This window comes from Symsagittifera roscoffensis, chromosome 2 (assembly GCF_963678635.1).
Source record: "Symsagittifera roscoffensis chromosome 2, txSymRosc1.1, whole genome shotgun sequence".
NCBI lineage: Eukaryota > Metazoa > Xenacoelomorpha > Acoela > Convolutidae > Symsagittifera > Symsagittifera roscoffensis.
The window spans coordinates 36,756,568-36,776,774 of record NC_087063.1 but is presented as its reverse complement, the minus strand read 5'-3'; the positions used below and the strand labels follow the sequence as shown (position 1 = coordinate 36,776,774).

The 20,207-nt window shown below is 36.5% G+C and overlaps 3 protein-coding genes across 3 annotated transcripts in view; all 3 read left to right on the top strand.

Annotated features, from left to right (window-relative positions):
* LOC134839805 (ovarian-specific serine/threonine-protein kinase Lok-like) overlaps positions 1-20,207 on the top strand; it is a 135,739-nt gene that overhangs the window by 48,734 nt on the left and 66,798 nt on the right. The window lies entirely within an intron of this gene.
* Positions 3,534-5,380, top strand: LOC134839018 (U3 small nucleolar RNA-associated protein 25 homolog). The gene has a single exon (XM_063854408.1). The coding sequence runs from the start codon at positions 3,575-3,577 to the stop codon at positions 5,360-5,362; it is 1,788 nt and encodes a 595-aa protein (XP_063710478.1). The 5' UTR covers positions 3,534-3,574; the 3' UTR covers positions 5,363-5,380.
* Positions 11,682-13,653, top strand: LOC134839032 (signal recognition particle subunit SRP54-like). The gene is made up of 2 exons (XM_063854428.1): positions 11,682-11,945; positions 12,100-13,653. The coding sequence occupies exons 1-2, from the start codon at positions 11,691-11,693 to the stop codon at positions 13,378-13,380; spliced, it is 1,536 nt and encodes a 511-aa protein (XP_063710498.1). The 5' UTR covers positions 11,682-11,690; the 3' UTR covers positions 13,381-13,653.

Genomic DNA, 20,207 nt, shown 5'->3' with positions numbered 1-20,207 from the left:
CTTTTTTGTGAACAGGAGTAACTGCAGCTGTTTTCCATGAATCAGGTATTTTTCGTAGGCGTTTTACGTTTCTCAAAAGTTTGTTCATCGGTTTGCATATATTGCGGTTCGTTTTCTGAAAAAAGCTAGGTGGCAACCCATTGTTGCGTCCAGAGTTGATAAAATCTCACTTACTGTCTTTTTCGATATATCAAAATTCGTGAACAAGGTATTTTCAAATTGAATATCTCTAATACTAAAACTTTCTTTAGGATTAAAAACTGAATGAAAGAAGTCGTCTAGCATGTTGACTTGTTCGTTTGGATTTGTGCTTTCAACTTCATCTTTTATGAGTAACTTAGGAAGACTTGTATGTTTATTCAAGTTCTTTAGGTGTTTAAAAATTACATTAGTGTTCCGTGTTCTAAACAATTCCTCTTGGTAGTTTTTCCTGTCCAATTCCGATGATTCAGTTACTAAATTTTCAAACAGTTTAACTTGTTGTCTTCTGTAGTTGGTCGGTTTGAGTATACATGATTGCCGTTTTGTTTGTAATTTTTTGATCAAATTTGAAGTGCTACTTGTTATCCAAGGTGGAAGTGATTTCCTATGTCTTGTTCTGAGAGGCACAAAACTCTTAATGATTTCATCCAAATATTGGGTGTACTCATCATGCATTTTGTTAATGTTTGTGTGGCATACTGGTTCAAATGGGTTCTCGTTTATAAAATTGTTTATTCCTTCAAAATCGGCATTTCCAAAACTTCTAAAATTTTCCAAGTATGGTTTCGGCTCTGATACCGTGCATTCAATAGACAATATTATGGCATTGTGATCTGAGCAGTCATAAATTTTGGAAACGTTAAAATCTTGTTCGGCACTTGTATAGCAATTCCGATAAAAGGCTACGTCTAGTATGTTCTTCACACATGTTGGGAAATCTATCGCCTGCCTAAAGAGTCCATTTTCAAAAATTTGCAGTATTTGGTTTTCTTCCTCGTCAGTACTGGTGAGGGTGTTCCAGTTTGTTTCTGGGAAATTTAAATCCCCACATAAGAGAAGCGGTTTGTTTTTAGGAATGGCTTTGATCAGTTGTTCAAATTCATGCACTTTGTATCTGTAATTACTGTTTTTTGGCGGATTGTAGAATGAGCCAATTATCATTTCAGTTTGATGAAGTTTTATACTACATAGCACACATGAATCAGGAATGTCATGTTTGGTGGATAAGTCCTCGGTAATTAGACTATTCTTGACAGCTATTAGGCTGCCTCCGTGACAGTTTTTACCACTCACAATAGCTCTATCAGATCTATAGATGTTATATTCACTTAGAAAAAGCTCTGATGATTGAATATTCTCGTTAAGCCAAGTTTCGCTTAAGCATATGACATTAAAATTTCCAACTGCAATTGCATTTGCTAGCTTAGTTCTTCTATCTATGTTGATTAGGCTTCTAGTATTTAGTTGCAGAATGTTGAGGAATCCTAGTCAATGCTGGGGTTCCTGAACTTCAGTGTCAATAGTTACTTTCACACCATCATTGAACAATTCTAAATTCCTTATTTTCAGCTTTTCGCGAGGAACGCCTTCATCTAGTAGTTGTCTTCGTTTCTTAAGGATTTCGTTCTCTTTAATTGCACTCTCTTTGGTCAATGCTGGTAGCAGGTAGACCTCTTTTTCGACCAATTGTTCTCGCTTTTCTCGGCTTTTTGCTAGTACTAGTCGTGCTTCATGTTCGCTAGGTACAGTTACCAGCAGTGTTCTTGGCTTCATTCGATTACGATCAAATTTTCCCAGTCGTTTTAGTTCTATTATTTTCGGCTTCACTCCAATTATGTCTAGTATTTCGTTTAGTTCGTCATTTGTTGGGACAAGGTTTTCTCCTTTTGTTTTCTCAGGGTCCTCTTTGACCCCTTGTATCCTAAAACTTTGATTTTTGTTGTGATCAGAGTTAGATCTGGCAGCATGTTGAGGGGTTTGAGCTTGATTTATCCGGGTGGTGGTTTCAGCAGCTACAACGGCACTATAAGTTTTTTCCACTTTATCGCATGTCGTTTTCATTGCATTTCCAATTTTTTGATCTACTAAATCGGTAAGTCTTCTTTCCATGCTTTTAAGGCTTTCAGTTACATCAATGTTTGAGAGCTTCTCGTCTATGTTGGCCAGGGTTTTGCATCTTATAAAGTTGTCTCGTTCATTATTTTGCACACAAGTATTACAAAGCAAAATGACATTCGGCCCTAGTTCTTTTATTCCATTTATGGCCACTAGAGACAACCCAACACAAGTTGGTTCCAAATGCATTTGAGCGTTGCATGCGACACAAGTGTATGTTTTCTCGTTGCCGGCAAAGCCTCTTTTACATGTTTTGCAGTTTTTGCCCATTTTTGCTTATACTATGGATAGAAAAACAGTTAAACCTCGTGGTTCCCGAAAAGGGGAGGCCTGTGGCTCACTCAGGGGAAAAAGAAGAAATAGACAAACCTGGTGGTTCCCGAAAAGGGGAGGCCTGCGGTTCACTATTTCTACTTACGTTAATAGGGGCACTGACAGTTCTTGAAACGACACTCGTAATATACCAGATGTCCTTCTGTATTGCAGATGTTCGAATGTTTATCGTATAAGATTTTATTCTTGAGAATACTTTTAATGCCCTTCAGACCTTCTTCACTGAGGTGCACTTCGTCAGTTTTCAAATGATATGAGCTGTGGATTTTTTAACTCATTCCTCTAAACTTCCAAGTTCCTTTTATCTTTCTTAGGAATTCGTTTATTTTTGCAGATCGAGCTCGGTTCTCACTACGATGAGGGATTCCGATGACGAAAACTTTTTCGGGCCCCAGGTAGGGACAAGATATTGAAATTTGGAAAATCAAGATGGCGTGCTTGAGAATCCGCAATCAGGAGCTTTTTTGAAGATGATGTCTTGAGCAAGTGATATCTTCTGTCGGACATTTTATCGCGGGGCAACCATTGCTACCCCGGTAAACATTTCAAGTATCTGAAACTATTTAATAATTGAGTTAAAGCTAATTACTTAAACTTCCAGAATTATCTTAGTTGAATTATTTACGAGCCTAGATTCATGTCTACGTGTGAGTATTGTTGAGATAAGGCGGGTCTTAGCTTGATCCATCTGAAATGGATCAAAGTTCCACTGTCCTATAAAAACTAATGGTATACTTGAGTTTCTAACCCTGTTTTTAACGGCGTTCGAGTGTTTTAGGTATTTAGCCATGGGGACCTAGCCATGGGGACGTTCTTATTTCTAGAGTGGTGGGGGTGTATTTTGGTAGTGGCCTTTAAGTTGTAACACGATTTTGTAGTCCCATGTCTTAAGCGAGCCGAATTGGCTCCTACAGAATGAGGTGCAAAAACACAAATGATAGTGTCCTTGAGCCAATGGTTATAGGGCCTATTCTTCTTAACCTCATATGTGACATAAGGGGACGATTGTTATAGATGAAACCGGTTCCCTCCAAATTAATTCTTTCATTGTTTTTCATTAAGAAACATTTTATTTGAACGTATACTGCCCACTTCGTTTCAAATTATATTTCTTTATTTTTTGATGTTTTTTTTTTGATTGAAAATGTTAATTTCTGCATCTGGAAAGCGAAAAAAGAATCCTGATGAAGATTCAGCGAAGAAACAAAAGATTGACAAAACATCAACAGTAGAGGATGATGTCGCCGATATTGACAAGAATGAAGCAGATTGTTTAGCTGAACTTAGAAGTAGAGAAATATACAAGGAAGATGCCCTGTATCGAAAGTTCTTCCGAGGTTCGTTAACTGCATTTGAAACAGATCAAGTGAAAACCGTTTCTAATAAAGCAGTCATCAATGGAGATGAGGACCACCAAAAGAAAAATTTCAATAGTCAATCACTTTTGCCGCGTCTTAAAAAAATGTTTACTGGAAATTTTGGGGATCTAACTGGGTTGCAAAACCGTATAATGAAAGTGCTCGTAGATTATTCGGATTTTCGGAGCTCATTGATTACTTCAAACAATCTGCAAGAAATACAAAGGGTCGTTAGTCTCCACATATTGAATCATGTTTTAAAATCGCGTACAATTGTCTTGCAGAATAACAGGGAATTGAAGAGAGCGAGCGAACAGCAGATTGAATACCAACCTGATGACTATAGGGATCAATGTATAACCAGGCCTTCATGCTTAATTTTGACACCCTTCAGGAACTCTGCATACAATATTATTAAAGTTTTCTTCCGCTTATTTGAAGATAGTAAAAAGCATAAAATCACCAAGAAAAAGCGTTTTGAGATAGATTATGGACCGGATGGCCATGAACCTATCAGCGAGTACAGAGCGCAAGACTATCTGGATATGATGTATGGAAATACTGACGAGGATTTTAAATTTGGGCTGAGTGTATCTCCTGTGCAGATACGTCTCTACTCTCACTTTTATCGCTCTGATATAATCGTCGCATCGCCCCTTGGTCTATTTCAAATTGTGGGAGATATAAAAGACAAACACGGAGACAAAGATTTTCTTTCAAGCATTCAAGTTTTGTACCTTGATCAGGCAGATGTGTTGATGATGCAGAATTGGTCCCATGTAATTTCAATTTTCGAAATTATTAACAAAAAACCTACGGAAGCGCACGAAGCTAATTTTGCTCGTGTTCACGAATGGTGTCTTGACGAGCAAATGAAATATTTTCGGCAAAACATAATTACTTCGAGATTTAAGGCACCTGAGTTTAACTCGATTAGCTCCAAATTCTGCCATAACATTTCGGGAATTGTTGAAGAAAAAATAAGCAACGTGGGTAAAGGTCAGCTAAATCGCGTTGTTAGTCAAATTGTCCATGTGTTCAGAAGATTTGCTGCAAGTTCTTGCTCTGAGCAGGATAATGAACGATTTGGTTTTTTCTGCAATCACATTTTGAAGGAATTTCGTGAGCTTCATAAATGCAAAATAGTCATTTACATACCAGATTATTACGACTTTGTCAAAGTAAGAAACCATTTGAGGCGTAATAAGTATGATTTCGTTCCCATTTCTGAATATGACACGTACAAAAAAGCTAGAGATAGAATGAAAAAATTCCGCAAAGGCGAAGTGAAGTTCTTGCTGATGACTGAAAGATTCCATTTTTATAACCGGTTGTTCTTCAAGGGAATTGAACGACTATTTTTCTACCAACTGCCGAGATATGACCATTTCTACTCCGAGCTGTGCAATATGATCGGAATCGGGGCAAACAGTGATTCGGTTGAGTTGTCTTGTAGTACTATATTTTGCCAGTACGATGCATTGCGGTTGCTACCAATTGTTAACGAAGAAAACTGTAAGAAGTTGATAAATTCATCCAATTTGACACACATGTTTATAACTGGTGGTAATTAACGTATTTCGAAGTGGTAAGGTGTTTAACTTTGGTAAGGTGTTTAACTTTGCGATTAGCAAGTCCCCTGAAATCGAGCACTGAGCGATGTTCTGACATTTATATCTTGTTGATATTTTTGTTTCATGGGAAAGTCTTTATCTTTGCAATATTCTTACAGTTTTCAACAGGGTACTAGACTTTTGACCGTAAATGATTTTACACACAGGATGCTAGAATTTAGTCATGCTAGGCAAATTAAGTCATCACTTCATGCTAGGCAAATTAAGTCATCACTGTGTTTGACATCCATTTGTGTTTCCTAATCACTGTACCTGATGCAACTGAAATTGCAAAAAATTGCAGCAGAAAATAGATGTTTTTTGTCGGCAGTTTGAATTCGGCCTTATTTTTGTCGCTTTACTTGCTCGCATTTTGCTGATTTACTAGCGTTTTAACAGTTTTTCGAAAACTAATTTCATTTTTGTAAATTTAATTCTAATCAATTCAGTTTAAATGTAATTCCCAAGGTTGTTAATTTTTGTGTCCTCCAAAAGTTTCTGTTAAAGCGAAAAAGATTTGAAGTAGATGCCAGGCTTTTTAAGCTTTTGTTTAGTTTTTTGTAGTCTCAAATTGGAGGTAGCCTCAAGAAATTAAGCATTTTTATTCTCGTATGGCTCGAGAAATTTCAATGTAAGTCGATAAGGTGAAAACGATTCGAATGGTTTGAAATTTAGCTGCAGTTTTTTTAAATGAAAATCCAAAGTTTTCTGGAAATTACTCACTTATTATTTCTAAGTTGTAATCTGAAGATTTTTTCTGATCGGTTTTGAACGAAGAGCTGTCAAAGGCTTTTAGTGAAAAGCAATAGATTCAAAAGTGTTTTCCCCCAGTTGTCTGTGATTGGCTGTAGTTGACTTTTTTCGCCAAAGGTTTTGATCAGTTTATTGTCTATAGGTTATTTAGTTGGCGTTTCACTGGACACATGTTTAAGAAGTCTCTATGTCGACATGTTTAAGCTTTCTTAACGTAGTACTTTTTGCATATTTCACGAAAGAATTTTTGCATATTTAAGCTATTTCGTATATTGTAATGTTTTAAATTTTTTGGCTTATGTCTATGAAGTCGTTATGTTGGTCTGCTAAAAGGCCAAAACATTGCAAGGTTTGAATTGTTTACTCAAGTCGACGTTGGAGTCAAATCTGTTGGAACGTGAATGCTTTAACTTTTTTTTTCTCCTTTATTCACAACGTAAATTTTTTGTTTTCAAAATTTATTTAATTAAGTTCTCAACCCTATAGTGGGCTGATGTCAGGCTACGCTCAGGGGTTGCAAAGCTGGCGTCAAAATATGACTGCTCAAATCTTTTTGTTTTCGAGATATGGTGTTTTTTATGATGGTTTCAATTTGTTTTCAGAAAACTTAGTTATAAAAAACTGACCGAATTTGAAGTTCTCAACCCCATAATGGGATGGTGCCAGGGTACACTCAGGAGTTGCAAATATGGCTTACTAGCATGACTGCTCAAAGCGTTTTTTATGATTTTTTTTTCAAAAAAATTTACGAGATAGAAAAAAACTAACCGAACTTGAATTTCTGAAACTTATAGTGGGGTATTGTCATGGAATAGTCAGGGGTTGCAAAGCTGGCGTCCAAATATAACTGCTCAAATCGTTTTGATTTTCGAGATTTGGTGCTTTTTAAGATATGTTTAAGTTATTTTTCAAAAATTTGAATGAAAAACTAACCGAACTAGAAACTTTTCAACCCAATTGTGGGGTGCTGTCAGCGTACCCTCAGTGGTTGCAAATCTGGTGTCCAAGTTTGGTTGCTCAAATCATCTTGGTTTTCGAGATATGGGTTCTTTCAAAAAAACTTGGATATAAAAAAAATTAATAGAACTTGAAATTCTCAATCATATGGTGGCGTGCTGTCAGGGTACGTTCAGTTGCAACTTTTCTTCGGGCTCCTGTCAGTTACTCATCGGCGTTGCCAATCTGTTCTCTAATTATGACTCTCAATTTTGCTGTTTTTAGGTGCAAAAGCTTGAAGTTTGCTGTTTTTCAGCTCTAGAAATGTTCTGAAGCTGATTTAGGCTTAACACAAGCCCAACTGAGCTTCATAGAAGGAATTAGAATCTCTTTTTTGCTTTCCGAGAGGTGATATTTTTTAAATGATTTTTCTTTTAAAAAAAGTGAAAAACTAACCGATCTTGAAATTCTCAACCTTAACGGTGGGGTTCTGTCAAGGTACATTCAGGGGAAACTCTCAGGGTGCAAATCTGGCCTTTAACTTTTTCTGCTCAAAACTTTTGTTCAGATATAGCGTTTCTCAAGATTTGTTCAATACTTTTTCAATGGAAAAATTTAGGTTTACAGAAACAAGTAATAAAAATTGAAATATAAGTTTGAATTCGGCCTTATTTTTGTCGCTTTACTTGCTCGCTTTTTGCTGCTTTACTAGCGTTTTAATAGTTTTTCGAAAACTAATTTCATTTTAGTAAATTTACTTCTAATCAATTCAGTTCAAATGTAATTCCTAAGGTTGTTAGTTTTTGTGCCCTCCAAAAGTTTCTGTTAAAACGAAAAAGATTTGAAGTAGATGCCAGGCATTTTAAGCTTCTGGTTAGTTTTTTTAGTCCGAAATTGGAGGTAGTCTCAAGAATTTAAGCATCTTTATTCTCGTATGGCTCGAGAAATTTCATTTTAAATCGATAAAGTGAAAACGATTCGAATGGTTTGAAATTTAGCTGCAGTTTTTTTTTTTAATGAAAAGCCAAAGTTTTCTGGAAATTACTCACTTATTATTTCTCAGTTGTAATCTGAAGATTTTTAAGCTAATTTCCCAACCCTGTAGTTGTGTGCTGTCAGAGTACTTATAAAGATTGCGAATGTTGCCTTGAAATCTTGATAGTTTTCGAGATGTGAAATTTTTTCTGGTTCTCAAAAAAAAAATTTGTGGTTCTGTTTTTTAGAAAACTTAAGGTAAAGTTTCTCAAATTTGAGTTTCCCAACGTTGTAGTTGGGTTCTATAAGAGTACTCTCAAAAGTTGCAAATCTTGCGTCCAAATGCGATTGCTCAATTGCTTTTATTTTCCTAGATGTGACGTTTCTTAGTTCATTTTAAATTTTCCGAAGAACTTATATAAAACTTATATAAAACACAAAATTTTATGGTTCTTCAAAATTTGTATAAAAAACTTAACAAAAATGTAATTACCAACCTTGTAATTGGGTGCTGTCAGAGTACACTCAAAGAATGCAGATCTTATTTCTAATATATGCGGTTTAATATGAGTGCCGGAGATGCGTTACACGCTACTTTGTCTTGAATTTTTTTTTGAAAATTCGGCTTTTTTGATTTCCTTTTGTTCGGCTTAATAGGATTCGGCCAATACTATATCGGCTAAGTGGCCTCGTTTTGTTTCATTTGACGCGCTTATAATCTTTTCGTGTGAGTGTGTATGTTTGTGGCTGAGGGATACTTAATAAATTCTTTGAATGTTTTTCGGCTTAAAGGGTTTCTTCTAATGTATTTTCGGCTTTGTTACCGCTTGATAATTTTGTTTCGATGCCAATGTTATATTCAATTGACTTGGCACGTTTTTAGTTCAAAATAAACCATATTCACTCTGATAGATTTAGTTTTTCGATAGATCTCGAGTTTGTGGCTTTCTTGTTTTTTATCGCAAGTCGTGTGAAGCTCAGTTTCGCCTCGGTGTTCCGTGTAGTTTCAGTGGGTTCTTAAAAAACTTTTGTAAAAATAGTTTGTTTTTAATTTTTTTGGCTCATTCGGTGTCTGCTCAAAGATGGTCAGCTTCGTTGACACATCCCGGTTTCTTGCGCGGTGGGTGAATTTTATTCTAGTTTTAAGTGTTGTTCATTGTACTTTCAGGAGGGACTTGAACTTATTTCTCTATAAAATCTTGTTTTCGGCTCAACTGTGTCTGCTCAAAGATTGTCGGCTTTGTTTCCTGTTCGTAAGTTTTTTCCCGTTGCTAATTAAATGTTGGCATGTTTGCCTAGAATGAACGTCTATCAAGACATACGAAGGTTTATTTATTGCTACACCTAGTTTTTTCAATATTTTTCACTTTTTTTCGACTTATGTAAATTATGCTTGCTTGTTTTGTATCGCAAGTGATGCAAGCTCCGCATCGCCTCTGTATATAAAAAGTCGGCAAATAGTTTTATTATGAATGATTCAATTAATTGTTTTTTTTTACCATAATTAATAGAAACTTCCTGGTTAATCCAACTCGCACACCCTTCTTTAAATAATTCACCTTGAACATAATTCAGTTGAAATATGTTTTGAGAACGGTGCTTTTTCTTAGCTTTTCATTCAAATTTTGTTTTTTTTTCCATTACTTTCACACTCTTTGTATTTTAAGTGGCGCGAAACTCGCTTCGCCGGTTTTAACTTAATTCGCGTTCAAATTTAATTTTTTTTTGGTTTGAATCCTGATTTTTTTCCGAAAGAACATGAATTACTTGGTTCAGAGGGTGAATGTGTATTTGAAGAATTCACAGTGCGATGAAATTAATTATTCCAGTTTTGATGGCTTGGTTGCTTCTACTTGCATTTTGTGTTCGAAAAACAGTCCGATGTGTGCAGAGGATTAAATTTCGAATCTTTCACTAAAATAAACATGCTTTAACTTAATTAATGAGCTTTTTCTGAAATTTTGTGGGCTGCCATTTTTTTTTCGAAGGCAAAGAATTCAGTGAGTATTCACATACTGATTGTTTGTAGATTTTTGATGCGATGCTCGACAAGATTCAAATTAAATGGTTATCTCTTGTTGTTGGTATTTCTGCCTTTCCAACCGTGTTCATTATAAAATTCATACTCAGGCACTTGGAAGACCGAAAGGCATTAAAAGCTGTTCTCTCCCAAATCAAGGCTCTGGAAATGCCTGTGAGCAGAGGGACGTTTTACGACCTCTTTGAGAATCAGCAACACGAATTGGCAACTATAGAAGACAAGCATAAAGTGCGCGTGAAGATGGACTGCGACACCTCATCTAATAATTTTTCTGTTGCAGTTTCTGGTTTCAAAGGGTACGTTGAACCAGCTTTCGATGAGCTGAAGTTATTGCTTGCAGAGATTAGTAAAGTGGGAACGAAAGAAATATTTGTGCCAAGCCATGTAATGGAAGCACTGGATTTGAGACACTTAATTCAAAGCACTTTGGCTACTGAAAATCCAGAACTGCATGCGACAACTGAATGTTTGAATGAAAATCTATCATTAAGCGGAACTTGCTCTCAAGTTAGAAGAACAGAAGAATTTTTGCATGAACTTCTTACCAACTTTTATAGCAAAAATTTCAGTATAAAAGTTAGTTCCAAATTAGCCTCGTCCTCTGCAGGCAGTCAATTCGACGTTTATGTTTCTGCAGTTAAAGATGTGGATAGTTTCTGGGTGCAAGCGGTCGATGAAAATGCTAGTTTGTTGGATGAATTACAAGATGACCTGGCAATTAATTTCGAGAAGTTGAACCCCTTAGCCTCAATCATTAATGGCACTTTCTGTGCGGCGCCTTATTACGATGCAGGGGATTGCAACTATTTCAGAGCCAAAATATCCGACAAGGGTACGACCAATGCCAAAGAATGTTACGTGGAATACATTGATTATGGCGATGGAGCTGTGGTCCCTAGGGATGGTTTGAGAGAATTAAAACCACACCAATGTGAACTGGCAGCGCAAGCTCACAAATGTCGGTTAGCTTCTTTCGATCGGTCTTCAGGATCAGCCGTATCGAAGGTGCAGCTTGAAACATTTGAGAGACTTTGTTTGCTAAACCAATGGGTAGCTTTGAGAATGATTGTTGTGGAAAATGACGTGGATGATAATTGCCTGACTGTGCGTTTGTTCAACAAAAACTCAAATGTCGAAATCACACTAAATTTGTTATAATTTTTTTGTTCAAATGTCCTAAAGAGTCAGTAGTTATATGCCTTCACTCACTAGTCCAGGCTTACTTTTGAAAAGAAGCCGATCTAGGTTGGTTTATCGATCGAAAAGTTTTTTTGGTAACTCTTGGAAACCACTATCTAGCCTAAGTTTCCTATGGCGTTTTCTGAAAATTTGCCAGCAATAAGATTTTTTTGCTCATATTTTGCTTGTTTGGGGTCTTTAGCAAGATTTGCTGGTCGATCTGGGGCTGTGCTTAATAAAAAAAGTCTTATTTCATTGTCTTTACTTCTAAATCCTCCCATTTTTAATGTTACCTCTGTCTAGAAGCTTGGCTTGTCAGACAGTTTTCGGTTTGTGACTAGCAAGTTGGATTTCATGCTCATATGTTGAAAACTAACCTGTTTCTTGTTTTATTTCAGATTCAAAATGGTTTTGGCAGAGCTGGGCCGTAAAATAACGGGCGCTTTAAAAAGCCTGAACAGCGCAACAGTGATTGATGAACGGGCATTCCAAGACACCCTGAACTTGGTATGCAGGGCTTTGCTGGAGAGCGATGTGAATGTGAAACTGGTGCAACAGCTGAGAACCAACATCAAGGCCCAGATAGATATCGAGAACATGGCCAGTGGTCTGAACAAACGAAGGATGATTCAGGCAGCTGTTTTCAAGGAACTCGTCAAGGTATCTGGCTCTTATCAGAGTTTTTATCCACTAATCAAGGCAAACCTTAGCGGTCTTTGTTTTCATTTCAAAATAATGACAAAACATGATTGCCAAGAGAACCTTCTTTGGTTTTAGAAGATTCAAGGTCTTAGATAATTTATTTTTTTTCCAGCTCGTTGATCCGGGAGAAGACTCGTGGACACCCACGAAAGGAAAGCCGAACATCATCATGTTTGTCGGTCTGCAAGGAAGCGGCAAAACGACAACGTGTACTAAACTGGCCTATTATTACCAACGGAAGGGATTTAGAACTTGTCTGGTATGTGCTGATACTTTCCGAGCGGGTGCATTTGATCAGTTGAAGCAGAATGCGACAAAAGCGCGAATCCCTTTTTATGGAAACCAAGTCGAAACCGATCCAGCTGTGATTGCCAAAGAAGGAGTGGATCGATTTAAAGAAGAGAATTTTGAAATAATTATTGTTGATACGAGCGGACGACACAAACAGCAAGAGTCTCTTTTCGAGGAAATGTTGCAAGTGAACAATGCTGTCGAGCCAGATCAGGTTATTTTTGTCATGGACGCCTCAATCGGTCAAGCTTGCGAAGGTCAGGCAGCAGCTTTCAAAAAGCACGTGAACATCGGCTCCGTTATCATTACAAAACTGGACGGCCATGCGAAAGGTGGAGGTGCTCTGTCAGCTGTTGCTGCGACGAAGTCTCCGATTGTTTTTATCGGAACTGGTGAACATATCGATGACTTGGAACCATTCAAAACTCAAGCGTTCATTCAAAAACTACTGGGAATGGGTGATTTGAACTCTCTCTTCGAGAAAGTGACAGAACTTAAACTAGATGACAACGAGGAGCTAATGACGAAGTTACATAAAGGACAGTTTACGCTGCGAGACATGTACGAGCAGTTCCAAAACATCATGAAGATGGGTCCGTTTGGGCAGATAATGAATATGATTCCTGGTTTCAGTCAGGACTTCATGAACAAATCTACCGAGCAAGAGTCGATGGCGAGACTGAAGAAAATGATGACTATTATGGACAGCATGAACGACCAAGAGTTGGATAGCTTAGAAGGTGCCAAAATCTTCTCCAGACAACCGGGCCGAGTATCACGTGTCGCTAGGGGAGCTGGAGTTTCCAACCGGGATGTGCAAGAACTGCTCACGCAATACGGCAAATTCGCTCAGATGGTGCGCAAAATGGGAGGAATCAAAGGTCTATTTGGTAAGAATGGAGACATAAATCCCAAGAATCTGAACCAAGGTCAAATGGCAAAGCTAAATACGGAAATGGCGAGAATGATGGATCCCAGAGTGTTGCAGAAGATGGGTGGCATGGGTGGACTGCAGAATATGATGAAGCAATTTTCCAGCACTCAGAAAGGAGGGGGAGGCGGACAAGGTCCTGGAGGAGGACCGAACTTTGGTTTCATGTGAAAACTTTTTTGATCTAGTGTAATTATGTCGCAATTTCTGACGAGAACTCATATATTGTTCAGAACTTTTTTTTACATTTGGTGACAGAAATTATAATTCTTAGTAGTCTGAGCAATAATTTCCTGTCAAGAAACAAACGCAACTACGGCGTCGTAATTTTATTGGGTTGATTTCTTTTTCCTAATTAGTATTTCAAATTCTGTAGGTTATATGAAGCGTGAATTTATGGGGAAGTTGCAGCATATCTAATGTATAAAATTGATATTTAACTTATCTGTTTTTAATGCTAGTTCACAGCATTACACGAGGAGCCGGTATGAGTTAGATTTTAGAAGAAAAAAAGTACGCTTGCGCAAGTGTTATCAAATCGGAATATTGAATTTTTCTGGTTGACCAATAGTTTAACAAAGTCACTAGAACCATTTGACACACCAGTTTATGTTAATGAAACTAAAGGTGTTAATCCGCACTCGGCAGCTGGTAGAAAGGTCCGGGGTTTGATACAGTCAGGAACTTTTTTTCAATAAATAGCCTTGTGACAGAAATTTTTAATCGTGCTTTGTTTGTCGGCTTGGTTGCTACTGCACAAAATTAGCCAATCATTTTCGACTTTTTACTCAAGAGTCACTGAACATAGTGAAGACTCATAGATACCCCTTGCTGATTTTTGTTGGTTTTTTTTTCTCGGGAAAACGTCTTAAAATCCTCTAATAACTACAGATCTGCATTAAAACATATTAATGCATTTATGAATGCACTTAGGTATATATGCACTTTTGAGTTAAGTTCTTAAATTGCGCTCTCTCAATACGAACGTGGAAATGATGCGAAAAGTTGTGTACGCCTTCTAATGGATTTTTACGTATAAATTTTCCAGCGGACTCAAAACTTTAGTTATTGATCCGGTTTTCTCAAAATGAGTTATTTTATCAAAATATTGTCAATCATAATTTTTTTCAAAGGGCATGATTTTAAGAGTCGTTGAACGTAAATCAGACTCTTCTATAAGTCGTGAGTTTTCCTTGTTTTTTTTTCTAGGCTGACTTATGCTAATTTGATTTTTCGCGGTTTTACTTTTGATTTCTTTCAACTTTCAGTTCATTTCCTTTCTTAAAAGGAAGGCAGACTACTTAATCGAACAGCGAAAGTGTAAAGGCTACAAAAATTGTCAGATTTCCCTGCGAAACAAAATTCTTACCTATTGATCCAGTTTTCTCAAATTGGGTTAATTTTACAAAAAAAATTATCAATCACAAGTTTTTTCTGGAAATTCAAAGAGCATTAAGGCCTTATAGTTTTTACTTTGAAGCTCGAAAGTTCATTTTTTTTGAAAAAATTAGGTCAGTTTTTTCTTGTTGCCTTGCGTTCATCGACTCTTTTCCAACTGTCTGTTAGCTACGTAGTTCCGAAGTAATTGCGTTCCGAGCAATACCGCCTACAATAAATACCTCCAAAAGTTTTCTTCTTAACAATTTTTTTTGCCAGAGTTGAATTTGCCAAGTGACCTCAGATTAATCATAAGGGGTAGAAAATGCCTAGATCTTACGTAATTTTTGAAGTCTTTGATTGCGTGAAAATGTGAAATTTATGTTGCTGTTTTTACAGTAAACGTTTACCCTGAAGATGTAGAACCTATTGTTGAATCGCAGTTAGTGTGAAACTCTGCTTTGCCCATTTGTAAAAGTTCCTTTGAAAGAATGTGAAATTGTGAATAGATATTGAATATTAGATGAGATAATTTGTGATGTAATCAGGTCTTAAATTTAAACAAGCGAGCCCGTATAAAGTGTTTCACAAGCCAGATTGTTTGAAGGATCGTGACACCTGGTTTGATTCACGTAGAGGGCAGTTATTTTTCAAAACTATAGCGGCTTCAAAATTGTCAGCGGCTTAAATTGGATGTTAAACACTTAGGTTGACCCAGAGCTCACTTAACTGGAGCACCTTACGCTATGACTTAGTTGCAAGAGCTTTCTTCGGAAATGGCAGCCAGCGCGCGTGCGATGTGAACACGCACTCAGATGATTTCTGGGCGCCATCCACTGCCGGAGCGCCAAAATGTTCGCAATCTTTGCAAAGGCAGATTATTGGTCCACTTTCTTCGGAAGAGTTAATTTGATGAAAACCTTTATTCATGTGATGCTTCTATGTGAGTTTATCATTATTGTAATGCTTGCTATTTCTAGCGGATTAAAATCAATCTAGTAGATGCGTTCTAATATAGTTTGCTATTACGAATATTTGCAGGGAATATATCATTTTTGGCTGCGGTGTTTCTGCTTATTTTTATTGGATTGGTTTCCAATGGATGGACTTTTATTTAAGCTACTATTTTAACAGCATTATTTAGCAGTTGTTTCACTTGAGTCAAGTCTAAGTAGTCCCTGTGCTGATTTGTCAAATTGACAAAATTTTGCAAAGCTGAAAATATCCACGAAGTCATCTACGGTTTTCAACACACATAACGAGGCAAAGCTGTTTTTTTTTGTGAATTGTAAGCGGATTCCGCAACAAGGACGCTCTATTTGTTTTTATTTTGTTCTTTCGTTTTCTTTGATTGTTCAGACAAAATTTTAACATGTTGAAAGATTTATCTCTGGAATTCAGGAACTTAGAGACACAAAATTGTGCACCTATCCAGTGCAAAGTGCCTCGTAATGTACATCTGTTGGAGTGCGAATGCTTCAATCTTACAGCTGTTTTTGCTTTTTCGCTATCTTAACATTCAAAGATTGATTTTTGAGTGTTTTTATCACAAATTTTGAAAAAAGCAACGGTATGATGTGTGCTATCAGGGTTATATTATATTAGGAGTTGAGACACCGGTTTCAAAATCTGGCTGCTCAAATCTTTTAGTGTAAAACATATGATGATTTTTGTATTTTTTTTCTGCAAAAACAGGCTGATTGATGTCAAGTACTAATGCTTGCTTAAAGAATTCCTGACAGCAACTGACATGCGTTCGGGCGAATAAGATGAAATGATCAAGTTAAACAAGAATATCAGTGAAGAAATTAAAGTAACTATTCAATTTAAAATTTTGAATCTAAAATCTGGAAAGCGCTGTGGTGGGGTGTCATCTTTTTAGGGTCTCATTTCTGTGTTAAAAATAAAAAGATAGAAATTCCAGTTGTCTCAGACATAAACATATAGGTAAAGTTTTGGAAGTTTCCTAAAGGACCTGTCTCTAGTTATACACCATATAAGTAAAAAAAAATAGGCAAATCATTATTTTGTTTTTGATATTGATAATGAAGTAGAAAAAAATCATTCCAAGTCGGGAACCTCAAACTTTGATTTATTTGGTTCGTAAATAGTTTGAATTTGAAAGTAAAAACTTTGCTTGATGCTACCAGCCTCCACATCAAGACATATAATATAAGGTTAGATTTTGAAGCTTTAACAAGCAGTCGGCTAAGTGGAATGATTTTTCATTTATATGTGTTAATGAACTTTGCGATAAGCTAGGGTAATGGAATAGGGTAATAGACTTTTTTCCGTAAAAAGTTTGGTCACAGGGCCCATTCCTGGACTCATTGACTTCATTGTCCTCTCTGTTGCAAATACTAGTCCTCTCTGTTGCAAATACAGAGCTTGTTATTGAGCTCTTTAGGATTTTAAGTATCCGTTTTTTCGACATTTTTGAAAAAAATAGTTTGTAATTTTACTAATTCGATTTGTTAAATTAATTTTTTTGTTCTTGTTTATTTTTTTTCCACTCTATAAAATAGTTTTGACCTCTTATAAAATAGCATTGACGATATAAAATAGTTAGTTTCAATTTTTTTGTTTTTTTTAGGCTGATTTACCAATTATTTTTTTCCTGCAAGCTCTCGGTATGATATATGAAAGCGATAAGACTGTGGCGCCATTTTTTTATGCTCAAAATCAGCAGCATTTGGACCTCTTTAAAAAATTACATAATTTTCTATTTTTTTTCGTTCTCCTTCGTTTTTTTTTCAAGGGTAACATCTTTCGAACTCCTCTTTGCTAGTTTGTGAGCGCCATCCTGTTTTAACCCTGTAATTGTTGTATCGAAAGTGGTGCGAAGCTCAGCTTCGCCTCTGTGTAATAAATATTCTTCAACGTAGAAATCTAGCTTTCTTTGTTTTCCTCCAAGTTATTGAATTGTTAGATGCTTCCAGAATTTAATTTGGCCGTCCCTTTTTAAGTTGGAAGATGGAGATCCATTCAACTTAATTCATGCTAAGGTTCATTGTTTTCAGTTTTCAGATATGGTTGTCTTGCTACCAGATCTTTTCGAGAGAGTCTAGTAATTTCAGGAATTCGTTCATTTTATCGAAACGATTCAGAAAAAAATGTTGTTTTTTGAGTTTTGAAGCGGAAGTTAGTGCAGCAACATAACAAAGTGTTTATTACTTATTCAATTTACAAAGAAGAAATCGCAGTTGGCTGCCCCCAGCCTAGTTTTTTTGGTTGCATTCAATTCTGTTGATTCACTTATATGTTTTAGGAAGCAATTGCCACGATAAATGGTGGAGCACCGTAAACACGAATCTAGCGCTAGTTCAAAATTCCCAAATGTTTATTTTTCAAGTAAGCACTTACGTTTTTTGTGTTTAGTCTACTTATTTCTTACTGGTTTTTCTTTTCGGCGTTTTTGTTTCCGGTTTTCTTTCAGAATTCTTTGGCTTAAATGGTTTCAACTTATGTTTTATCGGTTTATTCGCTTCATAATATGGCGCTTGAGGGGCGTAATTTTTATCTGTGCGTTAATTTTGTGATGGGGGCATAAAGTTTTCAGAGTTGCTTATAGATCATTTTATGCAGTTTCTTTGTCTGTCCAGATTTTTTCACTAGAAGGGATGTTAGGGCTCATTTTCAGTATCTACGTACTGCCTCGGTGTATTAGCCTCATGTTTTTCCGCACTTTTTGATGCCTGGTATTTAGGAGGCAGTGAGAGCTTTTATAGTGTAGCGAAATTGGCAAGGTATAGGACATCGAAATAAGAAGTTGAATATTTTGAGCGAAACTGAATTGATAACAGTTTATGTTGGAAAAATGTAATTGCATTGTAAAAATGTTTTTGTTCACAAATTGAAGGACAATCAGGGGTGGATCTAGGAGGATTTTCTCGAGGGGGGGGCGGATTTTCAAAAAATTGTCGAAAACTCTGACGACCTTTTTTTAGCTGACCAATTTGATTTTTCGAGCTCTCCTAAAGCACTAAAAACACTATGTTTTGGTCAAGTTTTCAGCGCCGCAGGCAGGGGTGGATCTAAGATTTTCTCGAGGGGGGGGGGGGGCGGATTTTCAAAAAAAGTTCGAAAATTTTGACAACCTTTTTTTTTTTAGGTCGATCAAATTGATTTTTCGAGCTCTCCCAAAGCACTGTTTTGCCCCTATTTTGGCTAAATTTTCTGCGCCGCAGGCAAATTTTTGAAAAAACAGTCAAAAAAGCTGTTTTTGGGCACTTTTGAAAAATTTTGACAAAAAAATCGCGTTTTTTTTTGGCGCGCGCTCCCCCTCAAAAAATAGTATATATTGGCGCCAAAGGCGCCTTTAGAAAAATTTAGGGTCGGTCGGCCAAAAATGGATTTCTGAAAAAGTATCAAAGGGGGGACCCTTTGGATCAGCAGAGGGTCGAATCCCTGAGGGGGGGCGTCCGCCCCTGGCCGCAGGCAAATTTTTGAAAAAACGGGTCAAAGAAGCCGTTTTTGGGCACAAAAAAATTTTGACAAAAAATCGCGTTTTTTGGCGCGCGCTCCCCCTCAAAAAACAGTATATATTGGCTCCGAAGGCGCCTTTAGAAAAATTTAGGGTCGATTGGCCAAAAATGGATTGCTGATAAAGTACCAAAGGGGGGACGAAGCGTCCGCCCCCCCCCCCCCCCCCCCCCCAAATCCGCCCCTGAGGACAATTATATAGTTGGTAACTTGCGTAAAGAAAAAAATGCTTGTTTCATCTGTCAGCAGAAAAATGTAGTTGTCTAAAAACTTGTTGTGAAATATCTAGGAAGACTTAAAACGTTTTTTTTCCGACTTTTTGATTTGAAACCGTGTGGTTGCATGTTACCTGACGCATGGGTGAGACTGCAAGTTCAACCCCAGAATATAGATTATCAGAACCTTGTGGCTTTCGAGAAATAATGTTTGAGGGTGACTTTGTATTTGAATATGACTTCAGGTTGACTTTGAGCTCAGAAACTCAAACTCCTAGTATATACCTAAAAATCCAGTTTTGGTTGTTTGATATTGAGATTTCTCCTTGAAAATATTAACAACCAACAATAATAAATGATTTTTAAAAATTATTATTATGATTAATATTTGAATTTCTTGTTTGCTTGAAAATTGTTAGTGGTATCAATTTTTTTAAAACACTTGTTTTTCTTCATACGATACATGAGGAAAAAGAGGAAATAAAATGTGTGTTGTATTTTTTTAAATTTTTTTTGAGGAAAAGAGGAAATAAAATGTGTGTTGTATTTTTTTTTTATTTTTTTTTTGCAATAAAAATGCTGTGTGCTGTCAATCTTAGTTTAAATGATCAAGGCAGAGATTATATAGGCATGGTATATGCCTTTCTTCTATCCCCCTTACTTTCAAATTAAGTAATTGTTGATATTAATTTAGTGAGATTTGATTTGATTTTCGAGAATTATATTTTCTTTCTTCGTATAAGGCTCTGAATCTGTATGTCGGAGATTCGAATCCCATAGGCAGAAAATTCTTTTACTTCTCAAAGCTTGCTTTTCACGCATTCGATATACAAGCGTCCACAAAACGGAACGTAAAATTTTTTTTCTATGTAAACAGCTTGTCTAACTGAGTCATTCAATTATTTCGGATGCTTAGTTAGAGTT

Bases quoted from the DNA above. Each gene is read 5' to 3' on its own strand.
- LOC134839032 (XM_063854428.1), top strand. From the start codon at position 11,691: ATGGTTTTGGCAGAGCTGGGCCGTAAAATAACGGGCGCTTTAAAAAGC. The intron at 11,946-12,099 runs GTATCTGGCTCT...TTTTTTTTCCAG, and splicing joins TTTTCAAGGAACTCGTCAAG to CTCGTTGATCCGGGAGAAGA.
- LOC134839018 (XM_063854408.1), top strand. From the start codon at position 3,575: ATGTTAATTTCTGCATCTGGAAAGCGAAAAAAGAATCCTGATGAAGAT.